The sequence below is a fragment of the Nyctibius grandis genome, chromosome 10 (genome assembly GCF_013368605.1).
Source record: "Nyctibius grandis isolate bNycGra1 chromosome 10, bNycGra1.pri, whole genome shotgun sequence".
Lineage (NCBI taxonomy): Eukaryota > Metazoa > Chordata > Aves > Nyctibiiformes > Nyctibiidae > Nyctibius > Nyctibius grandis.
In genome coordinates this window covers 5,348,192-5,367,040 of record NC_090667.1, presented here as the reverse complement: position 1 = coordinate 5,367,040, position 18,849 = coordinate 5,348,192, and the positions used below count along the sequence as shown (strand labels likewise).

The 18,849-nt window shown below is 41.1% G+C and overlaps 1 protein-coding gene across 3 annotated transcripts in view; it reads right to left on the bottom strand.

Annotated features, from left to right (window-relative positions):
• The window catches only part of CNOT6 (CCR4-NOT transcription complex subunit 6), a 34,046-nt gene extending 15,583 nt beyond the window's left edge, over window positions 1-18,463 (bottom strand). For 2 of the 3 annotated variants that reach the window (XM_068409138.1, XM_068409140.1), the window contains exons 1-3: window positions 18,315-18,463; window positions 3,199-3,312; window positions 398-584 (exon numbers count right to left, since the gene is read on the bottom strand). In XM_068409138.1, the coding sequence (XP_068265239.1) occupies window positions 398-584; window positions 3,199-3,310 (299 nt within the window). In that variant the 5' untranslated portion in view covers window positions 3,311-3,312; window positions 18,315-18,463. Of the gene's footprint in view, window positions 1-397; window positions 585-3,198; window positions 3,313-10,126; window positions 10,187-18,314 lie in introns of those variants that run through there. The other variant, XM_068409139.1, reaches the window with a different exon arrangement.
• Between the last annotated feature and the right edge of the window lie 386 nt (window positions 18,464-18,849).

Sequence of the window (18,849 nt, the reverse complement as noted above, 5' to 3'; positions counted from 1 at the left end):
TTTCCTACCTTACTGTGTGTTAAAAGCAATTTTTTGTGTATCAGTATTTCTTAGAGAAAAATGCCACATAAAGATTTATAAAAGAGTCTGGAAAGAGATGCATAAGAGAGGAAACCTGACTTGGAAAAACAGAAAATGGGTGATTGCTACCAAACTGAGCACTTCTGAAGCTCATTCTGTACTGTCATACATCGGAATAGGAGATCACAAAAAAGTCAGCATTGCTATAGCTGCACAGACCATATCAAGTATTCAAGGAGACAGATAAAAAGACGTGAGGAAAGGGGGATTTATTTATGCTTTTTGTTCACTAGAATGTAAAAATTATGCTGAAATTTAAACTGCTGCTACAAAGACAGTAAGAGAACAATCTTAACTCCTGTTAAAATGTACATACCTGAGTGACACCATGTTTCCGAGCTCTGCTGGTAAACTGCGAATTTTATTAGAGGACAGGTCCAGATATACCAGATTGTGAAGCTTGGCAATGTCTGAAGGAATACGGGATAAGGAATTGTCGCTGAGATGCAAAGCTGTCAAATGGGTCAGTGTCCACAATGACGAACTTAAGCTTCTCACTTTCCCTGTAGAAGCAAGGTACAAAAGAAAATAGAACATTTAAATATACAGGTTTAGCAATAATTACACATTCTTTAAGTATGTATGGTGCGGGGGCTTGAGGGGGAGTTTTGTTTGGTTTTTGTTGTTTATTATTATTATTTTGTTCAATAAAAATTCTCTTAATCACTGATTCTATATATCAAAATAATTCAGCAATGCATAAGGCAATGTAAGGTGTTGCCAGGGATGCTTAGATTGTTTTTCTTCCAATCCATACTTAAAGTTTAAACATCTGTCTTTCTCCAGTTCCACACAAAACAAGACATATTTACTAACTGACCACGAATTCAACCATTAACAGAGGTGTAAGAAACAGATTTTTTTCAATTATAGTTTAAGTTTGAGATGAAAGATGCTGCTTCGGTTTGCCCCTTATTTCTGCGCAACATCTTTCAAACCAAGAATCTTTATTCTGTGGCACTAATCCAGCCAAGAACAGACAGAAGCACTATATTTAGGGTGACTAAAATGCTTAGTTGAGAACATGGATTTCCATCTGGCATTCAGCTAAAAGCTGCATAAACTATTGCCATATATTTTAAAAAAGGGTATGATTTTTGTATAAACTGAAGGGTGGAAACATGGATTTGTGTGACAGATCAAGATTTTTACATTGCTGCGTGCAAGGAATGTGAGATATCATCAGGTCTCAAAACATTTCTTCTCTCCAAGATTTTTTTTTTCCCCCCCTTTTCCTTTTTCATTTACAGAAATCACTTCACCTTACCAAAAGCATTAGAAGAAGAGTACCAACACCAGTTTCTCTAAGGCAAAAAGTTAACTTGTGACAGCCTTTCAAAACCTCACCATGACTCTTCAATATTAAGAACGGTCTGGTTAATATTATACCAACATACACACATTATAATTCCTTTCCTGAAACGATTTTCTTCAAAATAAAAGAAGCTGTATTTAGTGCCTGGGGAAAGCTACATTGATACAGGTGTGTCTGGGACTCAGTCCTTGCTAACAAAAGGTTTAATACAGGCATCATTTCCAGTGAGCTATAAGAAAGCAAGTGGCATAAAAAAGCCTGCAGTGAAAAAGCTCAGCCATTTAAATGAGAACAGTTAAAACATTTGTGGCATTTCTGTATTAGATGACTAAGTATCCTGCAAGTAAAAGACAGCGTGAACATTAATAAAACAAAAAAATTGTTACACTTTATTTTGCAAGGCAAATGCATATCATTCTTAAAGGATTCATGCTACTGTAATGCTCGTTAAGAAATCTTTTGAAAGGTTTTAAATACAAATCAATACCTCTTTACATTTTTAAAATTTAATTAACACCTCTTCCCACCCCAATGCAAACAGGTGACTGTGATCAAAGAAACCCTTGTAGCTGAAAGGATTTCCAATCAACATCACTGATCCATCCCCTTCCCTACCTGCACCTCTCAGCTGGAACCAGTCTCTAGTGAGACTACCAGGCGTGAAAGGAAAGAGCCATCACTTAATGCATTTCCTACGTGGAGGCAGCAGATGTCCAATTGGATATCCAAGCCTAATGCTGATATATAATGCTGATTCCTGAAGCAGCATTTAACTAGGTTTCTGCATCTGTAACCTTCAAGTAAAGAGTGCTATTCACATGTTAAGGCACGTGGCACTTGAAGCAAGACACAGATTCAATGATCTGGATGGAAAGACTCTTCACAATTCAAAGAACTCTATTTGTATTCTTCCTTCCATAAATTTCTCTATTGGACAGTTATTTAGGAATACCACATAGCAATTTTTGCAGTCTCTTGAAATCTCCACATTTAAGCATAGTTTCAGCCTAAATTTACAACATCACAAAATAATTTTTAAATTCTTAAAATATTTGCTTGAATTTCCTTGTAAACACACTTTATGTAGCTAAATCAGAATTTACTCTACAAATCAAGAGACTGGTGTCCCACACCAGCTGGAATTCATGTTTATGAATTATGAGCATTATCTCATTTTCAAGAAAAGATCCAAAAGTCAAACAGTATCTCAAAACTAGCACAGTTCTTGAAGGATCTTTTTCATCATTTTTTTTTTTTTTAAAAGTCTCAAGCACAGAACAGAAGATTTACAACTGCTTTTAAACTGAAAACTTTTGCTTCAATAGAAACTATACTGTCATGGACTAATACAACATTGTTGTTACATTACTTAAAAGTAACAGCATATGTCTATATATCATCCCCAACTTCACCCTCTGCTCTTTGACAAATTAGATCTTAAATCCACGCTCTCACCCACCTCATCTTCTCACAACACAAACAGCTCCCATCCATATCCTCATCTTCCCAACTTTCCTACATGTTAGGATTCCCCACCTGGCTCAACCTACCTCCCCTACAGCTCCCTACGTTATCCCAACCCAACCTCTTCCCTTGACACACCCAAAGGCTGGCAGCTGCTATGTCGATGTGCTGGCTCACTTCACAGTAGGTAACTCCACCCCAGATTTCTTGTTTAAGCCCATACTACGTAGGCTACTCATAACTTGCAATGAGATCATAACTTGCAATGAGATCATAACTTGCAATGAGATCATAACTTGCAATGAGATCATACTCGGGACCATTCCTCAGTTTCTTACCACTTATTTCCAACTCTGCCCAGTGTGATTTCTTTCCGTTGGCTGCTTCCTCTGAGGACATAATTGTGTACATCCTCCGGGGATCAGGTGGATCGTACTTTTCCTTGGGCATTCCTGTTGAGACAAAAAGACAAATAATTAATTATGATATTACATACTGAGATTCTTTAAAAGGTAATTTCCATTTCAGTTAAATTACATATTGGATGTTTGCTCCAAACACTTTCCAAAACTTAAGATAACCCATGCCCATTTACAAACTTCGAGTGGGAAAGACTGCTATAAAATAGGAGAACACAGATTCCTGATGCTCCTAGAATGACAGACAACAGCCTAAACCCCCATCCAATAATTCAACAAAATCTGTAGACCAACATAAACATTGCGTCCTGCCATCTTTCATGGATATGTCACTACGTCCTTCAGAATCAGTCCATCTGACTGCAGGCTCTTGGTTCTTCAACAATGAAACTTCAAAAAGTGATCATCACCACCACCGGGTTCTCCCTCACACAAACTATAAAGGCAATATTTGCCAATAACTTTGACTATCTCCCAATTCCAAGTTTACTGCAATTCTCAACTCTTCACACAAATCAGCATCCAAGAAAAGAATTAAGGTTCCAAAAATTCCTCAGTTCTTTAAGTCTGCAAAACATTAGCTTTTAATCCAACCCTTATCCTACTCTCTTCAATCTGAAAATATTGTACCCGAGACAGACATTTCTATCACTTTCTTCAGCCAGGTGTTTAACACTGAAGTTTAACTCCACTTCTCTCACTCTCACATCATTCCTGATAAATTAAAAAAAATGTTTCTGGTAAAGTTATCTTTTTTTACCATACCCAATCATGGACCATGACAGAGAAGTAGGAAAAATTCCTCTCTAACAAACCTCCCTTCCAGCTTTCCTCTACATCAACATACTTATACTGTTTCACTGCAAAGAGGAGAAAGGAAGGAAAAAAAAAAAAAAAAAAGGCATTGCTGGGTCCATACTAAAGCCCTGTGCCATAACCCTCCCTGTATGAGCTAGCTCTCCTCTGTCCCAGAAGAAATATATCTGGGTTTTAGTCAGTTTAAGAGGAAATACATACATTTTAAATAAATCAATCAATACTATATTATTTTGCAAATTAGCTCCATGTTTTCAAGTTGCATAGGACTTCCAATACAAATTGCATTTATCACAAGTAAGAGTAATGTTTTTGCATGGCCCTACATATATCCAAGAGCTTTTACAGCAAAGATTTCACCACCTTAAGCTGCCACATCTAAAATACATACAGAAAGGCACAAGCAACAAGCTATAAAATTATTTATATGAAACAGAGAAATTAAACAACGCTGGCTCAAATCACGTTTAAAAACACATTACAAGCAATATTATGCAATTATTAAGCAAAATACATCACAGTAATGTTGTAATGTTACCCAAAAACACTCAATAAAGGAGTTATTCTGATCAAAATCATGAGCACACCTACCTACCAGGTCTTTTAAGGCTTTCTGATTTTTTCATATCCCTGGGCAAAGAGAATACACCAGAAAAGTGTTGTAATTATATAGAGAATAAACATGGAATAACTGTTAGTAAATTTGACTGTCAACCAGACTTATTATCTGTTTATTGAATTTACTGGAAAATGTTTACTCTGCATACTAAAAAAGCAACTGAAAACCCCCAAAACTTTCATCTAATTATGCATCTTAATTAAAATAAAGATTTTAGGCACCACATGCTTACTTCAATACAACAGCTCTTTTACTAATTCACACTCCTCCTTCCCTTTTCCACTCCCACTCCTGGTCAAAACCAGATTTCTGCAGTGAAAAGAAATTCCCCTTTAAAAAGTGAATTGTGGGTAAAAGGATGAGATTATAAATAGCAGCTGGGTGGAGCTCCTTAAAGAATGAAGGCACTTGAGTACCCAGGGTCCTGGAATCACTAAGTGTAACACTTTCTTCTTCAAACTAAGCTAATTAAAGGAGATAAGAGTGGATTATAACCACCAGAAAGGTAAAAGCGTTAACTTCTCCCTGCAATAACTATGCAACTAGTGCAATAATATATGGCAAAGTAATATATAAAGAATCTCTTCTGAAATTGCTATATATAATTATATATAATTCACAACGACCAATGCCTGGAATGCTCCAGTTTGTCAGGAAATATTTACCTTCCTCAGTCATTTGATGCTTTCTCTTCCTACAGCTCCCTGAATTAATAAATACGTTCCAATTTTTCACGGAACGAAGCAGGTATACTAGAGACAGAAATCTCATTCAGTACAGGAACACGAACGTTCCCCAGAGCACTCTCAATCACACGCACTAATTAACAGCCTTGCTGGTACCAGCAGCGTATCACTCCTCACTACCAGAAGTGGATGACATACTTTTCCAGGGGGTTTTGTTAATGTGCACTAAAACAATTAGAGACTTAAGAATTTGAGGTTTTAACGGTGGCTCCTGGTGACCCCGCGCTCCCGGTCCCTCCATGGCACTACTCTCCCCCTCATTAAAGTTCCTGCTCTTGATGGTTTTCCCTTTCTCGCTGCTGCAGTTCACAGCCGAGGACTCCCTGATGTTTGGGATTACCCGGAGAAAAAAAAAAGGCAGTAAATGCAAGAGAGGCTCCTGGCTGAAGGAGCTGCTGATGTCCGACACCATCACTGACACGGGCCACACCAGGACACCAAGGATACTGTCACACCAAGTGTTAGTGCATCTTTATCCGTCACGTAGAGCTCCACATTTCTCAGGATCTGACAGCAAGGCTAAGTTTGGGTTGTATTTCATAGGCCATCATAAAACACGAGCGCAATACCTTGAACTGCATTTCAAAACTTCACAGCACCGAATAGTTCAAGACAATCAGTCTCTTTTACAAATCACTGTCTCTCCTCCTGTCTCCACCTCCCCAAATCCAGATTTAGAGCCTGCTGAGCTGCTGGAGTTAACTGTAAAAGCTGAGGTAAATGTCAGATTAAGTGATACAGTTTTGTCAGACTAAAGCAATTTTAAGTAAGAGCCATAAAATGGTGTCGAACAACCTTAAAGCCATTGATAACTGCAGCTTTAAACTATCACAACGATCATTTTCAAAAGAGCTTACACCACCTGTAATTTTCAGTTACACCAACACAGATGATGGAAAGCACCGCTGAGGACTGAGGTTTTATCACAGTTGGTAAAGGAGAAAATCTTTATAAACAAAGACATGACATGGATGCCTGGAACGCACCCCAGACTACACAAATTTAATGAAGAGCACATTTAAATATGTTTGAATGCAAATGAAATTGTTTACTATCTCATACCAGGTTATATTTAAATTGTCATTTAAATAGCTGTAAAAACAGAAGAGCTTGAGAGTTCAAGAGAAGGGTGGCTACCCATTCCCACCCCAGGTCACTTAGTCCCAACAAAGAATTAACATCTCTTACCCCAAAGAAACTGAGCTAAATGAAGCTGATGAGGTCAACAGTGCAAAAGGTCTGACACAGGGAATTATATCTTGAGTCTTCAGTGTAGACACAGTTTTAAGCCCTTGTTTGCACGGAGGGTACTGAGAGAAAGGCAGGACAGGGCAAGGGAGAGCAGGGGCAGACGAGACCCTTCAGAGAAAGGTGCAGGGCAAGGATGATGCAGATCAGAAAGAGAAGAAGAAAAAAACCTGAAAGTTATGAAGTGAAGGGAGGGCAACCTGTTAGAAGAAGAGCTGACAAAGTTGGCTAACACAGCACATGGATGATGGAGCTCTGGTTCTGGCTTCACTCAGGAACAGACCACTAGAGACAAAGCCAAACGTTCACAGGTTGAGGTGCACCTGTACCGATGGCTGCCCGCCTCTCCAGATTAAAGCAATGAGTGCAGTCAGGTGGAGAACAGAGGGGTTAGGTGTTGTTTTAGAGAACTGTCCCTGGAAAAGAGACTGCATGATTACCAGCAGCCCTGTGAGTGGGTGTGCTGCGCTATGGAACAGCTGCTGCCCTGCTCCTGAGGAGCACTCACAGCCACAGCACCAGAGCCATGAAGGGTACTGTGTCAGGAGGAGCTGGTAGCCAGGAAAAGAAGGACTTGCCTGAAGGCCAAGCCATTTTAGCTATGCTGCCAGCTGTAGAAGGATGAAGAGACCTCAGACCATTGCCCAACAAGACTTTTGAAATGGTAAGTCTCCCAGGCTACAGGCATGTGTAAGGTGGAAGCTGGCTCCAACAGTTACTGCTCCAACTATGTAAACTACCAATAAATCATGCCTCTAAAATGGAGGGATGATAGTCTAGGGCAACTGCTTGAGTGACAGGGCAGGAAAGATGGTGACTTTTTTCCTGTACTTCCCTTCTGCTGTTTTCAGGAAATCGGAAGATGGTGGGGAGAATGATTTAATCAAAATAGATAGGTGAGCCATTTTCTTGAGAGTAAGCAGTTCAGGTAGGTGTTTTTTTTTAAAAAAAAAACCCACCAACATAAAATACTACAGCAGTTCTTCACTTCCTGAAATGCTTTCTACAATACCACAGATAAATTACCTCTATTTCAAAACTAAATACATTAGACAACTCCTGTAGGCCAAACTTACCACCAATCCTTTACAGTATTAACTTTAATATAGGTATCAAGTTTGCTATAAAAACTCCTAGAAACATCAGCTTCTTCCATATCAAAATTTAGATTAGGCAAAGAAAACTTGGATTATAAAACTTTATAGAAAACAAGGAGTAAGTGAGAGCAGCATTGGTTAATGTTCAGATACAACTTGATCCGATCTATTATTTGGAAATAACTATTTCAATACTTACTTAGCAGCATCTACAGATCCCATTTACAAAAAGGCAAATACCTCTAAAAATACCTCAAGATCACTTTGCTAAAGCATTACAATTCCTCTTCTGAAACTTCTTGATACATGCTGATGACTTCTTTTGACTTTTTTTTTCCCTTTACTTGGGAACAGCAATAAACTGATGTAGCTCAGAAGCCAGGAGGGGGAAAATAAACAAAGTACAAACACCCTGATCAAGTACAGAATTACTCAAACTTCTTGCTACTTTAATTAAAAACAGTGAATAAACTATACAAATCCAGACCTAACAACGTTAGAAGTAACAAGAAGTTTAAGTAATTTTCCATTTATCAATGCAGTATAGTATTACTTACCAAATAAATAACTTCTGCACTGCTGAAAATTAGCAGGATAGAACACAATCTGCAGTACCTCCCATTAATTAGAAACATTAAGTTGCTCAAAGATTTAATAAGAAAATGATAGCACAGATGAGACCTGGTTTTGTTGCTCATCTCCAAACTCTAATACTGGAAGCTCATACCAGACCATTCCTTTGTAACCTTGTGCAGAATCACAGAACCTTTGTGCCTTTAACCTTGCAGCTCTTTTTCATGTAATCCAAAGTTTCATTTTGGATTTGGAAAGTCATTTGGAAAATGGGTTCCAACGACTCTCCCCACAAATATAAGTGTTTCTTAAATTGACTGGTGTGTCTTGAATTCAAAGTTAATTTAGGATCCTCCTCATGCCTCCACACCAGCCGCTTGCACAGTGGTTTTACAACGCATGAAGCAGAACTAAGCTGGGCCTGCTGCAGTTCCTTCCTCCCCAGGCCCATGTATTTCCACTTCACTCTTGCATCAGCACTGACTTTTGTCTGACAACAAAAGGAGCTGGTGAAGAGAATTAAACTGCCCAAAAGCTAAGGGGGAGGAGGGGAAAAAAAAAATATTTGAGGGAGCCTAGCTTCCAGTATTATTATTCCTGTATAGCAGTAAGATACGCGTGGATTTGCTTACAGGACTGAAATCAGGACAACAGGATTGTCCTTCTGGCCACACCTACCCAAAATGTTTTCTTGCGCAGCAGGAAGGAAAATCTTGCTTCCAACTACCCTCACCCAGGCATCAGTTAAATAGTAACACTGAACAAAGTCTGAAATCCTAACTGAAGGCAAAGTACACTGCTTTTTAGATAATTTAAAGCTGCAGCAGTTCTAGCGGTGTACAGGCCGATCAGAAATGTTAACCTGTACTTAAAGGGTAAATCTCAACTGTTGAGCTTTATTAGAATGAACAGGAATTACCGCTTTAAACAGTGAGCCTCTTCAAAGGGAACAGAAGTACATCTAAAAGATAACTAATAGGCTTTGGAAAAAATTCTTTCAGGTAACTTCATAGTGTTTTATTTCAGTTTTTACCATAAAACTTAAGATTTGCTCATTCCCACTCAAAGACCCACTACTCATTCTTTAAACAACTGCTTTTCCAAAACGAATCAAGCTTACCTTCTGTCACTGGGGGCATTTTACTCAGCAAGTTACAAATTTCTGTGGGAACTTAATTCCATTTCCACTTAAAGTACAGGCAAATGAAGCAACAATCCTGCGTAAACAGACACTGTCCCTGCCTGGGGTGATAAGGTGCAACACGTCTTCTCCTTACAGAAAAGCAACAGAAGCTTGAACAGGCTTATGGTAAAGGTCAGTCCCTACAGAACATACACACTTGAACCGATGAGTTGAGTTAATGACTGCATTTATCCTCAGTCTATGCCATGCATGGGCAACAAACTAGGCAGTGATCTTAATACTGAAAAATGATGGAGAAAATATTCATAGGCAAGATACCTCCACAACGAGGAAAGGAAGCAAGTACCCAACGCATCCCAGCTAAACCTCAAGTGTCGGGTAAAGTAAATTTAATGTACTTCAGGTAAATTCTTATTAAAAACTATTCAGGGACCTCCCTCCTCCCCAACCGCAAGACATAAAACTTAAACTAGAGAATTAAATGTTTTTTCTGTATGCCTGATACTACTCCTAAAAATCCTTCTAAATTTCACATCAGTCTTATTCAGAACATACTAAATTGAAACTTTGTTTTTTTTTAAAATAAATCTTAACATACACCTACAGTTTTGTATTTCCCAACCACCAGCGGTATACATCATAACGTGGAATACTTGCATCCTGCTATGAAATACGGCTTCTGGTTATATTTTGCTACAATACACAACCATGCAAGTAGATAAACCAAATGCAAGTGTAAGCCACCACCTAAAAGAAAAAAAAAATGAAAGAATTAAAACATCCTCAAATTAGAGGAATCCATACTAAAGTACATTAGAACTAAAATTACAAATATTTTGATGCTGAATAAACAGAAATTTGAGGACATGTCTATCTGTTGAAATACAACTTTACATTTAACTTTGTAGGTGTGAACAAGATTACTCTATTGAAATATACACAAAGAAAACATCAGTGTTGTAAGAAAACACGGATTATTTTTTTTCCCACTAGTATGCTACATTTAGGTAAATATCAAGTCTGTTGTGTAAACATCTATTATTTGTTGACAAGTGCAAACACTTGGTATTTTATTTAAAAAAGGCTGTTCAAGTAATTTTTGTTTTACAGTAAGTACATAGCATTGAAAAAAAAAAGAGACTGGGAAAAATCGATTGGGAAATTAGCTAAAGGGTAACACCTGAACTTTTCAGAATACATGCTGTGAATTAAAAATTTCCTTTTACCCAGTGTGGGGAGGGATGGCACATAACAGCTGTGTGCACAGGCAGAACTGGAGAAGCGCCGGGGAACAGCAGGAGAATGACTCCTGAAACACTCTTCAACCCCAAGAGACTCAACTATCATGTGCGGGAAAGTGTCAAGATCCCTTTAACCCAATTTATAGCTTAATGTTGGAATAATCTAAATTAAAAAAATGAAAATGCTGTTGAGTCAATTGATTCATTCCAAGTGCTTTTTCACTTGGTAGAATCACATTTTAGGGGTTGTTAGCATATTAAGATTTAATGACTTCATCAGGGAAGCAATGCTTCTTCATTGTATTTTGAGGACTTCTAAAACTAGAATTTTACATGACTGCCAATAGAAAACCACAAGTTACCCTTCCTCTTTTTCAGACTTAGATAATGCAGTGGGATGTGAACATGCATTACAACTACGTAATAATAAATAGAAGATTAAGTCAATACGCATTAGTCCACGTGAGTATATCTGGAATATGACTAATCAGATGAGTTAGTTCATTTTGCATATATAAATTCTACTACAGAAAACTCAGAAGTTGCAAACGTTTTAATATTCTTTCAAAAAAAACCTACAAAGAGCTAAAAGTTCTGCAAAACCCTTAATCTAACCAAAGCTGACTAAAATGAGACATAAACCTCCTGAAAAAAACCCTCCTTTGCTTTGAAAGCAAAGCATCCCAGTTCAGATCAACTGGGCCATAAAAGTCAAAGGATATATTTGCTGTTTTCAAATCAGGAAGACTTGATTAGACCACAGAGCTATACAGCACGGACTAGATCAGGCTTTAAATCTTAAGTCCAAAAATCAGCCAATTCCCTGTTTTTAAGAAGACCATATTATTCAGTTTTGACCTCCAAGTATTTTAAATTTAATTAAGGGGGTTTTTTGTCCTTCTTAACTACTTGTTTATAGAAATGCAAACTGGCTGGTGACCAGGTCTGTGGCAGGGGTAGGAGGTTGCCATTTTCCAAACCTCTGCTTCTCCTCCTGCCCAACCTGCCACCCTCCACTCCACTCGCAATCACGATTTCCTATCGGATGAGCAACCTGCAGCCCATTAATGCTGTGCATGTAACCCCCTAAACCTTGGAAGGCTCGACAAATTTATTTACCATAATTTCACCAGTGCAAAGAAGCAATTTTCACTTCCATGTTCAGTTGCTATAAAGACCAGTTTGGGTTCAAAAGAGAAATCTAAAATGGTCAGAATACAAAAGGCACAATTCAGCACAAACATCCCCGACTGCTCCATCTTCTAGACAGACCTACAAGACAGATCTATTTTATCTGACTTGTGATAAAGAACTTGGATTCCCACCCCTTACCCTGCACAACATCTAATGATTAGAAATACTATGTCCAAATGTTCTCAGTGTAGTACAGACATAGTCCAGATGATTAGAATAGTTCTTAATTATCAGCAATTGTATGTAATTATGCCTATAGTAAAAGGCTGCTGTATACAAAACAAACATGAATGCAAAACCAAATTGCAAAGCAAAGGCTGACCTTTAACTGGTATCCCTAGAAACACTCCGGCTAGCTAATGAGTACTACACAACGGTCGGAATTTTGCATCTTCTGTTTTAGTGTATTCTGAAATGCCAATACATTAAAAGACCAGTCAGGTTCACTAATTACTTTAAGAATTTACTTGCGTGACATAATTATACACCGTATGAATAAGATGGAACCTAAAAGGTGAACTTTAAAAGGAAGAGTTCTGTCGTAAAACATTGAGCTTCAAGTTTTAAAAATGCAGATAGGCAGTGAGATCAAGGCTTAAAAGCTTCACCTACAAACATCTTCAGAAAGCTAATGAGAATGGTCTTACACTCCAAAACGTTAATACAATACCAACTCTCACTCCACTGGTTGTGTCCAGACAATCATCTGACAATTTAGTTATGATTCTTCATGATACACGGAACATTAATTCTTGTTTAGAGTAACTGCTGTGCAATTTCTTATCTTGGTCCAACTCAGCAAGCTATTCTAAATACTGCCATGTATACCACAACGTTCCTTACCACATTTTCCTTTATACATCTGAAAAATACTTATCACATTTCTGTTGTTTTGTGGGTGAAAACATGAAGTCACCGCACAAAACATTGTTCTCTTTCTTAGCCTTGCATTAGAACTTAGCAGTAAGAGATAACCTCACGATTTTAAATGAAGTTTGGACACGAGCTCATTTTCAGCATTCCTGCTACAGATCTGAACGAGAGCTTGACAAGAGGTGTCAGTATCTAAATCCAAAAATCTTTGCCTTCCTAAAAAATAATTTCTAGATATTTAAATGCTTGTTAATATCAGAGTTGCTAAACTAACTGAAGTTCAGGACATTACAGAACTCAGTTCACACAGTTCATTCTCTACCCATCTAGCCACATCCTGACAGAAGCAACCAGACTATTCATAGATTGTTTTTACTTCAAATTAAACCAACAAGCCTGAGAATGTTGTTCCACAACCCGCTCTTGCGCAGCAAAGCCAGCTCGAGATTTCTTTCCTGTCCCCGTGTTCCACTTCATCACCCCACTCTGTTGTGTCGGTGCAGCTGTTAGTGAGACAATGCTGAAAACCAACAATGATCCCCAGCTAAGGCAGTGGGTTTTATTTTTGGTGTTTTTTTTTTTTAAAAAAGGTATCACCACTCCAGCCATGTCACTGGTTGGTTTTCAGCATTACTCCAGCGATGGTGGTACTGACGTAGATTATGTGGAGTTAATGAGCAACTGAAGTAGCATCTTTCCAAGTTCTGCCACTGGAGGAAAGTCCTGACATAATATACCAGAAAAAATCCACGAAGTGACCCAGCCCATTGCTCCCGACACAGAAAGCATCTATGCCACAGCTGACAGTTACTGTACGATCAGTTCTCAAATCTCCAGAGGTGGATCTTCCATGATGTTCCTCAGCAAAGCAAGGATTCCTTCCTAGTTTTAATTATTCTTCACACAGATCATTTGATCCTAAAAACTCTTGTCCCTGAAAGCACTCCTCTATTTACAGATGAAGTGTGATAAAGGCAGCACTGAAACTCCTCTGAGTCCACAGGACCTCTGCTTTGTCAGGCAAAGCTCTTCTGTTGGGTGGACACTGTTAAAAACTTTAAAAGAATATTATAAAGTGTTAATGGTCAGAGTTTGGCATAAAACATCTTAATACTTTTCATTATTCAGCCATTACAATGCTGTCTCCTTGTGCTGACAGGTGATACACATCAGACTGCGCACGTTCAAACCCAGTTGTGTTTTAGTTTAGTGTAAAGCCTTCCTGTCTTTGTAGGTGTCGGTTCAATGTGTGTTTTTGTTCCAAAAAGCACATGAAAGGATCTGTCTGTGAAGCGCAGCCAGCACTTAGAAGTTTTTTCTGATCCCTGACTCTGCAAATTGATCTATACAAAGAGATACTTCTGTGAAGCACCATTTAAGTCAGATCAACTTCCAGGATCCACACCTCGCTCATCAATATACTCCAAAATAGCTCAAGCGGTAAAGCCGCACAGATTATTTGTAATATACAGTACACTAAATTACAGTGTGCTTCATGGTCTCCTAACTATGGCAAGATGCCGTACCCCAATGACATGAACTATCATTCAGATTGCTTCAGCATGTTCTAGAAACCCCCAGTCTTCAGACTGAAACTGCTGCTTCGCTAAGGAAAGCGGGGAGTTCAAAGAGCTGAAGGAGGCCTTGGAGATACTGGTATTATAAAATGGTACATCATCTTTAGGAGAGGCTTAAGGTAGGAAGCCGCTTAACTTGCAAAATAAAAGATGCATATCAGGAACGTGAACTAAGACACACAAAAGAGCCATCACAATATCCAGGCTGCGATCACGACGTCTTTATGGCAGCCTCCAGAACACATCTAACAGCTTTCCCAGTCAAAAAAAAATTAAATCTCTTCCTGCAGAGCTCCATTATAGCATAAACTGCAATACTAACAGCAAGTATTTTAGTTCTAAAGTAAACGACTACGTATATATTTTCTGCTTCTAGTCCCTCCTTGATTCCTTCACTTAAAAAAAGCCCTCTGAGGCATTAACAAAAGGATTTATGTTGCAGTCATACAAAAGAGAAAATGGAGTTGTTGCCAATTTTTTTTTTAAATAAGCACCATCTTGGAAGTGTAATTAGTAGCTCAAAAGTACATGTTTAGCATTTAAACAGCTTTTTCTATGGGACCTGCCTAAGCATTTCTAAACTCTTCAAGACTTCAACTGCAGAAGTCACTCAATGTAGAAACTGTGAGTGCATGTCCCCATGCTCATGCTAAGCTTCGCTGTTGAGTGGACTTCTACAACCCAGTTTCAATGTAGGAACACAAATTATGTCATTTAATACAGTGCTAATAATCTTGCAGGATATTGTACAATAATCACACTTCCAAGTGTGAAGCACCAACACTGAAGAAGGAATACAAAACCGATGAAACCCTGCAGTGACTCAGTCTGAGCAATTTATGTTAAAGCTCTCAAAATTACACCATGAAGAAGTCTAAATTTAGACTGGATTCAGTAATATCAGTAAAGTATTTTGACACCGAAAGTAGTGTAAAATCTCAATATACAGATAGAAAAAAAACCCAGATACATTTTATGCAACGGGGCAAAGAGTCAAGCTGTTTCATGCAACTAGGACTAAAATTTAGAGGTATGGTCTGTTGAGATTATTCTTGTGGGGTTTTAAGGTCAGTGGTAGTTTTTCAAGCTCATCGTACACAATTGTAACCTTTGAGTACTACACATTTCTCCCAGAAAAAAAAAATATGGGAATAAGTGACAATTCTTGTATATTCTTTCAATTCTGAAGACTTAAAGGTATCTTCATTCATAAAGATACAGTCTGCGTACAATCTTCACTTAACATGGCCCCATTTGGGCCAGGGATGTAATGTTACGAACTGTACATATACGTGTGTACAGCCAAAATTACACGACAAAACCAGAGAATAACTTTAAACCTCAATATTCTGTTTAGCAAACAGAACGAGGGCCTCTGCAGCAGGGACTGCCTGTTGTAGCAGGTGCTGCACAACTGGAAGGAGGAATCCTGGTTCACCACCCGGCCTCCTAGGCATGGTGGTAATCCAAATCACAAGACACTGCGCTACAAACAAAAATACTTAACTTTTTGGTGATCGATTAACAGGACCATTTTTATTTACACCAACATGCTTTTTTAATAAAATAGATGCTTTTGTTCATCAGTTGGGAAATAATTTTTAGTTTGCTCAATCTTGGGCGCATTCGGCTCCGTTTTACAGGCAGTGGTTTCCATCGTGAACATTGCACTTGCTTAGAAGAATGTCTTCCTAATATCTAGTACAGCCTGATCTTAATGATTTTTACCTTGATTTTACCTTAATGATTTTTACCATGTGACCCCTTGTAGCACATTTTCAAGTCTTCATATATAAAATCTCAAAAGCATTTATCTGCCCATGCAGTATTACGGTTTCATCTATCGTTATATTTCAGTTCTTCCTCTAAAATTCGAGCAAAGTAAACAGCCTGAACACATCAAGACTGTATTCAGAGTTCAACTTCAAAATGCAAACAGAAAAGAGATGCATGGTAGTATCCTTTTTATAAACGGACTGATCCAAGCGATTCAGGTGAAAAGTAAATAAAGAGTTAATCCAAATACGAAGGGCTCCATTTCAGTAATACCATGAATAAACCCCCATGGAAGGCTTCATTGCTAGCAGCAAACTCCAGAGAGTCCAGATGAACCAGCAGGAAGAACAGAGGGCAGATAATCCTGTAAAATTACCCCAGTGGAAATGCTGATAAATTCCCAATTACGAGACCTGCTCTAGAATGAAAAAAAATGCGAGACACAATACAATTACCAGTCAACACTTGCACATCTTTGTATTTAAGCCAGACAAATACCACAGGTATTTCTTAATCCCTTGAATTTTGAATTAGTTACCCATTGTGGCAAAATCTAGATTAAGAAAATAAGCCCCAGAAATCACACGAAAAAACAGAAGATCTGCAACTCTAGCCACAAAGCAAATACTCATCTGTGAAGTTACATTTTCAGTAATGCAATTTTCTATGGATTTGTGGAAATACAGGTATCTGTATTAAAAAAACCCACAAGAAAACCTCTGTTTTACTGTATTTGTTCTGAATAGATTTCTTACAAAGTAGGTTTCATATTAATTTTTAATGTTTGTGGAAAAGTTGCTGATAAAATACATGTTCACAATACATATGCATATCAAGATAGAGACAGGTGTACAGATACGTACTCTTCTAAAGCTCTGTTTGATCCCAGGCTTCAAATTCTCTATAAAATGACAAACGAGAGGAGCTGCCCTGTCAGCGCGGTGGCAGCTCATGGCGCCCAGGAGCCACCCCCCCCTCCTCCAGGCCTGAAGGGCGCACACAGTGCAGGAGTTCAGGTGTTCACTCCCTCTACACCTGCCCCACACTCGAACAAACGCCATAAAAATCCCCCACTAATCAGCTCAATTAAAGAGCAATCGCTGCTCCGCCGCCTGCCCCCGCCGGGGTCTCTGCCCCCCCGCCCCAATTCCCCTCTGTTTATCCCTGCATGCGTCTGTCCCGCCGCCTCACGTGCCAGCGCTCGGCCCGCCTCCCGCGCTCCCCCATTGGCCACCAGGGCTGGCAATCACGCCCCCTCGCCTGCCTCACCGTTTCCCTCCGCCGGAACGAGCGAGGGCCGCTCCGGGCCCCGGCGCCAGCGAGGCCGCGGCTCCCGCTGCCGGCGGGGCGGGCAGCTGCCGGCAGCTCCTTCCGGAGCAGGAGCGGCGCTCCGCTGACAGGCAGCGCTGCCGGCCCTCGGTGTGCTCCCGGCGAGGCAAATCGGCCTGCGGGGAGGCAGAGACACGGGGAAGCCGTGCGCTGGGGGTGGACGGGCAATTACCAGGATTGATGTCATTTCCCTCTGCCTTTGTTTAATTATTTTAAACTCAATTGCACAGCGAGGAAAAAAAACAACAACAACAACAAAAAACTTCAGGCTTCCAGATGCCATTACACTAATTTCTCTTAATTGTCTTCCCGATGCAAATAAACCCGGGCTCCTTGCGAGGCGCCGCCCGGCCCGGCTCCCTCCCGCACGCCGGGTGGGTGCCCAAAGCCCTCCGGCCGGGGGTGCGTGGCCGGGCCGGTTCCCCGCGGCGGAGCCCCCTTTCCCCGCCGCTTCCCGCTTTAATACCCGACATTTCCCACCGCTTCCCCGCGGCGCGGAGCCTCCCCCGAGGCGTCCCCGCAGCAACAACCGCCCGGGGCCCAGCGCTTCCTCCAGCGCCGCCTTCGCCCCCCCTCCGAGCCCCCTCACGCCCAGAGGGGCCTCGCCCCCCCATGACACCCCCAAACGACACAGCGCGGGGGCGTCACCCCCCGCCAAACTCTAAGGGAGGTCCCCCCCCCCCTCGCCGTAATAACGCCGCTCCCCCCCCCAGCAGTACCCCCCCGTGCTACCCCCCCGAGCGACAGCCCCCCCTCCAGGCCAGGCGCCGCCGACACCCCCCGCGGCGGGGGCCGCCCCTACCTGTGGCTGCAGCATCCCCGTCCCCCCGCCGCCCTCGCTCCGCCGCCTGCCTGGCTCTTTGTTTCCTGCCGCGGGCCGGACGGGAGAGCGGCTCCCCCCCGCCTCCTCCTCACACTCATTGAAAGCAAACAAGCATCATGGCGGCGCTGGCGGCGGCGGCGGCTGCGGGCGGGCCGGCCCTCCTCCTCCTCCTCCTCCTCCCTCCTCCTCCTCCTCTCCCTGCGCCCCGCCTGCCCAGGCCGCCAGCACTCGGCGCACGCTCCGCGGCCGCGGAGGGGAACGCGGGGCGGGGGGGCAGGAGGTCGGGGAGAGCTCGGGGGCACCGGCGGGTGGGGGGGCAGAGGAGCTGGGGGGGCTGCGGGGGAGCTGGGGAAGGGGCAGGGGGGCCGTATGGGTGATAAAAGGTGGGGAGGGGGTTCGGAGGGGTGTTCTGGGGTGCCCCCGTGGGAATCGGGGGGTCGCGGGTGAGGAGGGAAGGGGGGGGGCAGAAAAGTGGGTGAAAGTGACGTGTCAGCTGTAGCGTAAACCACGAAAC